Source organism: Colletotrichum costaricense (assembly GCF_030867565.1).
Source record: "Colletotrichum costaricense strain IMI 309622 chromosome Unknown Scaffold_13.1, whole genome shotgun sequence".
Classification (NCBI taxonomy): Eukaryota; Fungi; Ascomycota; class Sordariomycetes; order Glomerellales; family Glomerellaceae; genus Colletotrichum; species Colletotrichum costaricense.
This window is the reverse complement of record NW_026848242.1, coordinates 862777-874016: the sequence shown is the minus strand read 5'-3', so window position 1 is coordinate 874016 and position 11240 is coordinate 862777. Positions and strand designations below refer to the sequence as shown.

General features: G+C 52.4%; 3 protein-coding genes across 3 annotated transcripts; all 3 read right to left on the bottom strand.

The window, feature by feature from the left end:
* Positions 1–182: 182 nt before the first annotated feature.
* CCOS01_11729 (uncharacterized protein) lies at positions 183–746 on the bottom strand (the record flags this gene model as incomplete). The annotated part of the gene is made up of 1 exon (XM_060459880.1): positions 183–746. The coding sequence occupies one exon, from the start codon at positions 744–746 to the stop codon at positions 183–185; it is 564 nt and encodes a 187-aa protein (XP_060309711.1).
* Positions 747–2703: 1957 nt separating this feature from the next.
* CCOS01_11728 (transient receptor potential ion channel) lies at positions 2704–5695 on the bottom strand (the record flags this gene model as incomplete). The annotated part of the gene is made up of 4 exons (XM_060459879.1): positions 2704–5152; positions 5203–5257; positions 5323–5343; positions 5395–5695. The coding sequence occupies 4 exons, from the start codon at positions 5693–5695 to the stop codon at positions 2704–2706; spliced, it is 2826 nt and encodes a 941-aa protein (XP_060309710.1).
* A 1146-nt stretch (positions 5696–6841) lies between these two features.
* CCOS01_11727 (uncharacterized protein) lies at positions 6842–7237 on the bottom strand (the record flags this gene model as incomplete). The annotated part of the gene is made up of 1 exon (XM_060459878.1): positions 6842–7237. One exon carries the CDS (start codon positions 7235–7237, stop codon positions 6842–6844), a length of 396 nt encoding a protein of 131 aa, XP_060309709.1.
* Positions 7238–11240: the final 4003 nt, after the last annotated feature.

Genomic DNA, 11240 nt, shown 5'->3' with positions numbered 1-11240 from the left:
GAACAATTGCGACAAACAACGTACTACGTATAATTCTCTGTAATATTGTAAAGAACAATATAACCTTTTCCAACTCTGTATACATTTGCTACCTGTTACACGCAAACCAAACCCATCAACGTTGTCCACATGACACGCTACAATATCTCCCGTCATATATCCTCCATAAGTCATCCTCTCCCTCAGTTCTTAATCGCCACATCGTAATCCGGCGGCAAGGACCGCCTATTCCCCGCCTGCTCACCGCTCCAGTACGGCGGCGCCTCGGTGACGCCAGAGGTATATCTAGGAGGCAATGTCGCATTCGAAGACGACCTCCTCACGGACTCCCTCCACCGCGAAAACGGACCAGACATGAATGAAACCCTCTTCGAGTCACCCTCTGGAGCCGGAGTAGGGACGGGGGCGGAGGGAGCGGGCGTGCTCTTTTCAACGTCCTTAACGTTCATCTTAATGCCTCCCTTTTCCGGGTCTCTAGTAGCTGGGTCGTTTCGAGGGGTGGCGGGAGGATCTCGAAAGGGGTCCTGGGGGACGTTGTCTTGTGGGATGGCGCGCCATCTGCCAAAGGGGGGGCCACCACCGCCGCCGTCGCCGTAGCCGCCTCCTGATGCCCAAGGCGGACGGAAGGGTGGGCCTCCGGGGCCGGGGCCGAAGTGGCGGGGGCCACCGCAGCCGCGGGGACCGCCTGCGAGGGCGCGTTGTTCAAGCCAGGCTTGGCGGGCTGCGCGGCGTCTTCGGCAACACATTTTTGTTGTTTTTTTCAGGAAAAGTCTAGAAGGTGTGGTTGTTGGTAAGCGATTGTGATTTGTGGTAGTAGGGGACGTGGTGTTTGCTGTTGTTGTCTGATTCGAAGACTGTGGTTCTAGGGAAGCTGCAGTCAGAGAACGAAGCCGGGAGTCAAGCTTGATATAGACTTGTCAATGTTAACCTGTCTCCAAGGAGGAGTTAGAGATCGGGGTCGGGGTCCGGGGGGCAACACAGGTTGATGTGAGCAATGACGAAGGGATGCGAAGACATGGGCAGCTGAACATAGGCCCCAGCGAATACGACAGCATAGAACAGCAGGGCAGTGTCGAATCGAAATCGGGGGTCCGAAATACACCCGAAACTTCAGATGAAGGCGTCGCGGCTCGATGCGAGAAGTATACCACAGTAGGGCAAGTGTGTGGCTTGCGAAAGGCTCCTATGGGATGTTTCTGCGACACGCGTTATCGGATAGACTTTCACCCCGCGCCCCTCCATTCGTCTAATATTCGCGAGATGACGACGGGCTCTCGCACTCGACGTCTCTCTTATCTGATATGAATCAAGCCATCTTTTTTGCACACATTCTTCCACAATATCTCTAATCCTGATCGATAGCAAGGGACGTACGTGGTAGAGGGTCAGAGTGTAAGTGGCGGCGAGCATACTAAGGTGGTACCTAGTCGTTCTAGGTTCACCCGGCTCGCACTCGCATCCGCCTAGTAGTCGAATTCAGAGTCCCGATGGGGTATGGCTGCCCGGTACTAGGTGCCGTCGAGGCGTAGAAGTCAAGGAATGTTCCTCCGTAATTGGTGACTGTGGCGTTGCTGGGCGGCACCGGGATGCCCTCCGCTTCAACGGGTGATACTGAATTGTTCATGATTGAACTCCCCAAACTAATATGCGAAGCCCATTCCTCTAATTATTTCAGTAATCTAGAGAGATGTCTAAAGCTGCACATCCTGAACCTTTTCAGAGCTATCCCGTGCATGTTTGTTTCTTTGCGCGCAGCCCAACGTGTCTTGGCCTACAGGAAGGAGACAACCAAAAAAGTAGTAGTATTAGTAGCCATTCTCAGAAAACGATCTCACCAGTCGACAATACCACGCTAGAAAGGTGAAAGCTACATGTACCCTCATCTGATAACCATGCGCCTCAACTCACCAGCTCGAATCCCACTCGCCATCATTGCCCAACTCCGTAACAATTCATCCCATCTTTTGCATAAATTCCGCAGAGCATGAGCCTCAAAACCAAAGCTCTTCGCCACAAGTAGCCTTGCTATCTACCTTGCCACCTTTGAGCACAAATTACCCTTCTCGTGGCGCGGATGAGTTGGGATGAATAAGTGGCGGTGCCACTTACCTTTGTCTCTTTATCTCCTACGGTGAATGACAGGCCAAAGATATTCAGAAAGCTCTACATCAACCACCTTGGTCCAATAAGCTTGAAATCTGGAAGAAAGGTAACTAACCAGCGGGAGTTGCGAGTGTTTTTTGTGCACAAAAGGGAATAGCTTATGCCATATTTAAGACGACTCTATGTTAAGACTTGATACTGTTCTCTAGGTCTACCTGTCAACTCAATCTCTATGCTTGGAGCCTGCCACTTTCTTGCTTTTATAAGTGTGTATCCATGTACTGCGGCTCATCCAGAGGCCATACAAATATGTGCACGTTCCAAGATGTGAGCAACGGCCGGAACGGCCGGCCTGTCCTCCACACATTAGTGCCATTACAAAGATAAGGGGTTTCTTCTTCTTCAAATGAGCATTTCCGCTAACGCCCAGTGATCGTTTCTCATGAAAGTTCGTAAAGGTCAAAAATATTGACCGTCTATGCAGTGCAATTCCACAACAAGGAAACCAATGTCGACACAGTTTCGAAATGGAGGCGCTTGTGGTGTCAAGGCCTGATGCAGTATGGTTGTGAAACCAGCTCTGATGTTCGTTATGGTAGCTTAGGACTTTTGGGGCTTTTCTTCAACCGGAGAAGCATTCTCCTTCCTGGCTTCATGCTCGTCTTTTTCGTGGATGGGGGAAATGGCGGTATCAGTGTGTTTCGTGCTGGTCTCAGGCTCGGCCATGCTCCCGGGTGTCATTACACTCTCCTCTGGAAGTTCCTCGGTGGGAGTCATGAGACGGCGCAACTCGTTGTTCGTCATCGACACCGATCTTGCAGGCGCCGGCGAGTTGTTGGCGGAGCGTCCGAGGTCAGGTTGTGATCCAGAGTGCGACACTTTGCGCTGATGACCGAAGCTGCTGCGGTGTGCGAGCGATGATCCCGGCCGATCCGCATTATTGTTGGCATCCCATTCAGCAAAATCAGCTGAACTCCATGAAGTGCGGTGTGGTCTGGCGCGGCGCGGCAAGCTACCAACAGAGTAGCGCGAGCTGACACTATCTGTCCGGGTTCGTCGGGTGGTGGTAGTACCTGGCGCAAATTGTACTACTGAAGCATTGGCCGGCCGAATGATATCTCCAACCTGGTCTTCTTCGTCATCGTCCTCAATCTTGCGAGTCCGGCGAACATTGTTGACCGAGAAATATGGCTGCGGTGGCTCCCGAGGCTCTTCAATCTTCGGATCTGGTTTCGGTGGTGGCGGCAGGTCAGTGGCTCTAGCCTGGATATGCTCGTAGTACTTGATGCGAATTCCATCCAGCACTTCGGGGAACTGTTCGCGATTTCGGTAAAGCGACATCCATGATGATATGGCACCTAGAACAATAAGAATCAAGACGGCAACAACAAGGAATCCTTGGACGACAATGATGATAATGCCGAAAACCGTAGAGAGGATGCGACCAATGGCGAATGCGGGTAAGAAGGCAATAGAAAATCCTGCAGTGACAATCTTTGTGATGCCCAGCATCCAGATTGCCAAGGAAGTGTTTCTTTGGCCCTCGAAGGGGTTGAGCTTGACAAAGACAACGAAAGCGATGATCTCGAAGACGAATAATCCATAAACTTGGGCAAGGGGGCTTCGTGCTCCGCCACCAATGAAGCAGGCCCGAATGAATTGGTAGCTTAGCCAGCAGGCGAAGAACCACCATCTGGTCCGGCGGTAACGAGCCGATAGCCAACCAAAACGTTTGATGTAAACCTCGTCTTGGTGGACCGTTGTCCGGTTTGGGTCGTCGTCAATAAATCGGATCTTGAAGAACGGGAGGGATCCGTAACGTTTGGCGGTGGTTTCCTTTTCGCCAATTTCGCTGGCACGCGTTGTTGCAACCGCTGGTATTGAACCAAAGAGCTTGCCCTGTTCGAACATGATCGTATCGGGGCCCATTTCATACTTGCCGAGGCGGAGACGGAAGAAACATGCGTAGGCTACAAGGCCGCCAACGCCAATGAGCAAGATGATGAAGATGATCGCGGCGATAGCTGTCGGGCCGGCCGGCGCGCGAATATTGAACTGGAATAGCGCCAGGGTCATCAAGGAGGAGAACGAAATGAGTAGCGTGCGCAGGACACCAACTGCCAGATATCCGCCCAGGTGGTTGCGGAAGTACAAGAAGCGATCCTGTTTGATCAGCTTTGTCCGAGCAAGCAAGTCGAGCATGAACTTGAACGCAGCGATGGAGACGGCAACCAGTCCAATGGCCACCAACCACCAGATAAGACCAAGTGTGAAAGCATCGGCGGCCGGAATGCCCAGGGCAGAAAGGTCTCCGGCGAACCCAATCCACTTGCCCGGTGTAGGCATGCCCGGAGCGACGGGGTCTCCCGCCCAGTAGTATTCGTATGGATTGCTTGTGTTGTAAACCCTAGTCGCTCGCTGCACGAGATTCGGAACGGGCGCTCCATCGCTAGACGTCGAGAAAGTGTCGAGCGAGCGGCCATAAATTTGCTGGACGAGGCCACCCCCGGTGTTGATAACGGTCGATCCTGCACCACCTACTTGGCTGGCATTACCAGTCACGCCGGCGAAACCGTCGATCGAATTGATTACTTTTTCGCTGTATATCATGCCGGCGGCCCATCCAAAATTGCTCCACCAGGCGGGTAGAACGCTAGGCCAGTCGACGGACAAGGCACCCGAGAAGAAAACGGTCTGATAAGTCTCGAAGATGACCAGGACTGACAGTGAATGGGCGTAGTGTGTCCTAATATGAGGCATGCTAACACCATACATGGCGGTTGCTGCAGAAGCCAGGATCGCGGCGAGTGTGAACACGCCCAATATCGATGAAATCGCGGCTGGGTGGGAGAAGCTGTTGCCGTTCCGCATGACGGCTTGGAAACAACCTATTTGAGTCTGACTCGAGTTTGCAAAGATTTGGATGCGCGCAGAACCTTCGAAATCGGGAATATCGAGGGCGATGGAAGGAATGCCGTCGATCTGAGCAGGCGTGAGTCTGAACTCTGCAAATGCAGTGATGGGCTTGCTGGCGTTCAGAGGGCACAGACTGCGGAAAGTTAGCAGACAGTCTTGAGAGGCGTCGGGGCTAGAACGCACCTAGCGATGTTGGCCATGCAGGGGTTAAAGTTCATCTCGAATCTCGTCTCGCCATCTGCCTCAAGTCAGCATACCCCATCTCTACGTGCAGGTTCGTCCCAAGTTTTGAATGTAGCTTACAAGCTTCGACGTTGATATGCACTGCAATATGTGATTAGTACATGGATAAAAGTTCAGATTAGTTCAACCTACTCATTAATGATTCGTTTCTGATATTGGTCGTACCGTCCAAATGGAACTGGACAGTCATGTTGTCGGCATAGTAGGCGGCATCGAATTTTGTAATGTTGAACAAACTTTGTCCTCCCAGACAGTCGCCAAAATCGCCAGTGAACAGGCCAGGATTGCGATTGACCGCGAGCTGCTTGCTGTTGCCATCTTTATCTGAGCCGGTGATGTAGACAGTTTCCGTGGCTGCCAAGATCGTAGCAAAGAAACTGAACAGAACGATCAGGGTCGCGGCGAGCGAAGTCGAGCCTCCGAATCGGGCCATCGTGGGCGGTTGGCGCAAAGGAGCGACCGGGCGATTCGGAAACTCCTGGGCTGGTATGCCCGAAGGATGCTGATGGGCGTGCACACAAAGACGGCGAATGCGGGTTATGTCGTAGTGGGAGCGGTGATGTCTGGAGGAAATCGAACCAAGTGCTGAGAAGCAATGGCAAAAGACATGTAGGTATTCAGTTGTGTCGCATGCCTTGGCTGGGTCGAAGTTTGGAGGTGGCTCGGAGGACACGGAAGATCGTAAGTGGGCTTCCCGAAGCAGCAGAAAGTGCCTTGATGAATGGTGGAGAGCTCAGGGTCCTGTCCGAGACGAGATGGAGGTGTTTGGGGTGCTTCGACTAGGATGTTGAGCGACTAGTACGTTTCTGCGTGAGGTCGAAGCAATATCCTGCTGGGGCAACGGCACAAAGGGTACGGAGTAATGGAGCCGAGTTGTCGTGAAGATTGCTAGAGAAATTGTTGTTGTTGGATTATCGACTGTGTTTTGACGGCGCGCGTAGAAAAGCCTCAGGAGAAGAGCGGCAAGGCAGGGGCGAGAAGGGTCCGTAGTGGCGGGAGGCAAGTGCAAGATAATGGCCGTCTTGCAGGGGTTTTGTCTTTGATGTTCAAGATTGTCCCCAAATCGGCGCAGAACCGACGGCAAGGATGAGCGGACCGGCAGGGCGCTGGTGTGATTCTGGATTTGGGGTGTGATTCAGCCAAACAGGGAAGCCAGACTCAGTAAGCCGCAGACTGCAATTGTATCCGCAGTGGTGAATCAGGCGCGACAGCGGACACTTGCAGACGGCGGTTGCTCGAACCGGATCGGTTAAGAACAAGGCGAAGGCGGGATCAAGTCAGGGTCCAGAACCAGATGCGAATATAGTCTGGGGTAGAAGCTGACGAGTGAGCTGGGAGAGGCAGGAGGAGTATTCCGTAGGAGTAGAAGGGAGGAGAGGGCCTGGAGAAGAGAGGCACAGGCAGGCCGCAGACATGGGTGAATGAATGGACGAGAGTGGATGGTGAGAAAGGGTGAGGAAGGGATATCTCGTATTCATATGATGATTCTATAGCGGTGCGGTGTGTGTGCCTGGGCGGGCGGTAACAGAGGTACCTTACCCACCTCAGCACACACACACACACCTCAGTCACTTAGCATTTAGTGTAGGAATACCTGGGCAAGATGTCTGGTTTGGAATGCCATTTCATAGGCCCTGGCCTGGAACCGGCAAACCGTCGACGGACAAGGGCAGATGGAGAACGAATGGGTGGTGGATTGTTTTCCTTTGCAGCTCGACCTGCCCGAAACTGGTCGAAACCGGGATACGGGGGCAGGGGTAATGGCGCCGGGATCATGGATGGCATCAGCACGCACGGCGCTGCTTAGCGGTACGAAGACCTGCTCTGGGAGTCTGGTCACTCTGGCCACTGGTATTGGGCATTGCGAGCGATTGAAACCTGTGAAGCATCCCAGGCCATTCATCTTGATCCAAGGCAACATGAGTGAAAAACGTGTGCGAGTAAAACGAACCCGAGAAGACGATGGCGGCAGCATCCGGACCTAGTTTGCTGCAGCACTCGGGCAAGAAAACAAGGTTGATAGCACAATTCCCAATGACACATGTCACTCTCCGCACAAACAACAACCACATACTCCGTACCTACGCAACCTAAGATATGTATCGATTCCTACCAGGCACTTCCATATTCCCTACCTTTCTCCCTGCACTATGGATACACGTAGGTATTCTGGCGATAACCACTGACGTCGAATCCATTGGGCCAGGTCACTAGGTGCGAAGATACCTACAGCTCCCATTCATCAGCTCAGCTTCATCGGAAATCAGGAATGCATAGCGGGTGCATTATGTACCCGGGCGTGATAATCAGGCGATGATACTTGGTGCAACCCTCACATTCAGGCACGTTGAGACCAATTCTTGGAAAGTCGGTATGTTCCCTGTGGAAAAGCCTCTTCGGATCGGTCGGGCCGCTAAGATCATTGACCTAACGGAGTCTCTATCAATTTCTACCACACTCTAGCCGCTTACGCTCTAGCTACTGTGCTACCATCTTAACCTTACCTAGGTAAGGTAAAGTACCACAGGGAAAAGCAGCTTGCTGTTCTGAGCAGAGCGGTACGTACCTGACTACTCTAATGGGAAGAGCTCTGACCTGGCCGTTGGCCCATGCTTCGGCGGCGCCGCGATCTTCTTTCGCTTCCATCCTCCAGCCATCAATCATCGAAAGACCGAGTCTGCATCGGACTCTTCTCTTGCTCCGTATTTCTGCTCCAACTGAGGTTGCGTGGGGCAACTTTCTCTCTTTAGATTGTCAAATTACCGATTTCTCATCCCTACTCAGAAGCCCTGTCCGACCGCAAGCCAATTCTGATAAACTGCATCCATGGTCGACTTGGACTCGTTACAATCATTTCGTCACTCACATATTTGTGCTCGTACGGAGTACACAAAGAGTTCGACTTGGTCTGAAACCAGCCACCCAAATCGTCAATGGCGAGCTAGGTATTCAACCACCGCTGATCCGGGACGCTACCGATATAAACGCAGCTTGCGGTTTCCCAAAGCCTCGGCGTCCAAGACAATTCAAACCCGTCTTTGCCGCCTGAGTCCGGAGTTGCGTGCCAGGCACATCACGGATACACGTGCGCATCAGGCACGCCATCTTTGGCATTTATCAAACTTCCCCGCTCCGTTGCCAACGAATATCCGTTCCGAGTACTATTCAAGAGCAAGACATCAAAAACTATTAGGCGGGAGCAGCGTCTCCCGAATCCTCAATCGTTGCGTTCGCCATTCGAGAAACCTGACCCCATCGTACTCCACCACGGCGGGAAACCCATTCCACTCGACGTCCATCCCCAGCCACGCGAGAAGCTTGCCAACGATGCCCAGCACCAAATCCGCCAATCCCAGCCTTTTCTCTCCCAAATGAGCCGGCATATCCCATCCCCCTGCTGCCAAACGTTTTTAAGCTAACACTCACCGCAGATCTGCGTGTCCATCTCCCGACCACTGGTCTGCAACTCGACTCCATCTCCCTCGTGCTGCATCACCATTGGTCGGAAGTACTTCTGCCACGAGGTCTGGCTACATTCTGAAGCGTCTCAGAGGTGTAAACCTCCGGGGCGGCTTGCCCTAGAGCCGCCTCGAGTCCAGACGGCACGCTGCGTCGATACAGCTCCATGGAATGGACAGGTTCAGCCGATCTACCCTTTCTGCCACGAAATCCTTCGATGGAAAAGAAGTTGGCATCGAGATTCACAGTCAAGGAATGCTGGTACCGGCTGACTTCTCGGTCGGCAAACCCCCTGCTTAGCAACACCCCATTTGCCTAGCGGTGGCTTTGAGACACAGGAATGTCGAATTCGCGAAGAGACGGCGCGGAACTATGACTTCATCACTTTGCAACAACCCAGACACCATACAAAGAAAATGGCCATTCGCTCAGCCGGCTCTCGAATCTGGTTGAAGGGTATCTGGACGAGCATCGAGTCTCAAATACGGTCGAGTCATCCAACGTTCATTCTTCCATGCTAGGCTGCTCTGTCTCTTTTCGAATCACAGGAAGAGGCCGAAGCTTGGGTTTTCGTCGTTCCTGCAATTGCTGGCTCGAGCCCAGATGACCGCTAGGCGACTTGAGAATTCTGGCGAGCAGAACATTTCGTTCAGGAGCTGCACTGCCGCATTGCACCCATTACCAGCACGGCTAGAGCCCGTTGCGTCCAGCAGCCTTATCAATATCGTTCAAGGGGCATCAGGCAGGGCCGCAAACTTGGCCAATTGCCTATATGCTCTGCGTCAATTTGCTCCAATGACAGGAATCCTCTCATAAATGACGGTGAGTATTCCTCACCACAGTTGACTGACTGCAAAACCGGTCTCCGCTAGCTTTTACTCGTGGAGCCACGGAGTCGACGAATTGAATATTGATATCGGACTGCATCGCCAGGCGGTATGCGTTCCAAAACCACCAGAAGCATACGAACCCAGATACCATTGACCTCGTTGAAACTACAATAGCCGACTGTTTTGAGAAGGGATTGCGCTGCTCCTTTTCGAAAACTTGACAACGCCAATATGTGAGCGCCAGGTACCAGTTCGCTCAGTCTGAACACATACTCAGCCGCCGGCATCAATACCATTGCTACCGCCAGAGAAGTCTCATCAATGCTATGGGAATACGTATGAACGCTCCAGCGAAGCGTGATGAGGTCACGACCAATGATGGTTTGATCTTGATTGACGAAATGAGTAATGGCAAGGCATCAAAGAAAGCGAAGAAGCTCGCTCGTCCCTGGTTCGTCGAAGTTCTCGTATCTGGAGGACGGAGAGATCATTCTCGGCATGTGAAACCTCGAACTAGAGCACTTGGACCTGGAGGCGTGCTAGTGGTGTATCCGAAGGTGCTGGCGATCGCGTCAGCGCAAGAATCCTACGTGGAGGCCTTTGTGTGGTGTGATGAAACTTGTTGAAGGACATCTTCACTTAAGGGTATTCTGTCTCTTTGAAAGGCTTGCAAGTGTACAGTTCAAGCTTGGAAGGTTTTTATGGCTAAACGCAGATGAATAAAAAACGGCACGAGTATTTATTCGGACAGTTGCATCCAACGACCATAAAATCCAATCAGACAACTTCAACGAAACCAAAACTGGGGGGAGAAACGCGAGGTTTTACTAACAGAAATTCCCCAAAGAGGGACAACCTGAACACTGGATCCTTACGAATCTAGCCTCTATCGTACCTCTGGCGTCATAGGATATCCGAGTTTTCACTTCTCGATGATCTACGCTCAGTATTGTGGAATTGAGTGGGCGAAACTCCATGGCGACAAGATTCCGCGAAGAAGAATATCCACCACAACGAATAGCCAATGAAGTTCCGGAGCCATAGATCTTCAGGAACTTAGTCTCGGGAACTTGGCTGGCGGTGGAGCATGGCGGCCAAGGAGTGGACACGGAATGTCATCAATGTCCACGGCATAGAGAAAAGAACTGGAGCAAGGGATCTCGGTGTGTCAAGCGACATCGGGCTAACCCCGCAGCCGGCAGCCGGGGGCCGGCAACCGACAACCGCGCAGCCGATCGACGCGGACGTCGGGGCTACCCCACCACCCTCACCGAGCTGACCGATTGCACTTCGTAGCAAAGAGATTGAAACGGTCCAAGTCGAGACACGATATTCTTGGACGAGATCTACAAGCTTTTAGATAAGCTGCTGTCAAAAGCCTATCCAAAGGATCGGGTCCACGTTGGACTGGCCAGCATACCGTTCTGTAGCACGTTCAATGACTTCTAGTCTGGAACGACATGTGCCAAGAAACACAACGGAAGTTCTGCAAAGAGCGGCATGTCGCCATCGTGACAATCTGAATGGCGCGCAAGAGGCCATCACGGTCTTCTACAATACAGATTTGACATACGTCTCGAGTCTTGGACGTTGATAGGGCGCCAAGAGTAGCCAAGGGCGGAAGACGCTTGGTATTCTCAGCCCTTCTGTTGGCGAGCTCTTCAAGGTGAGGTTACAGGTGTCTAGTCT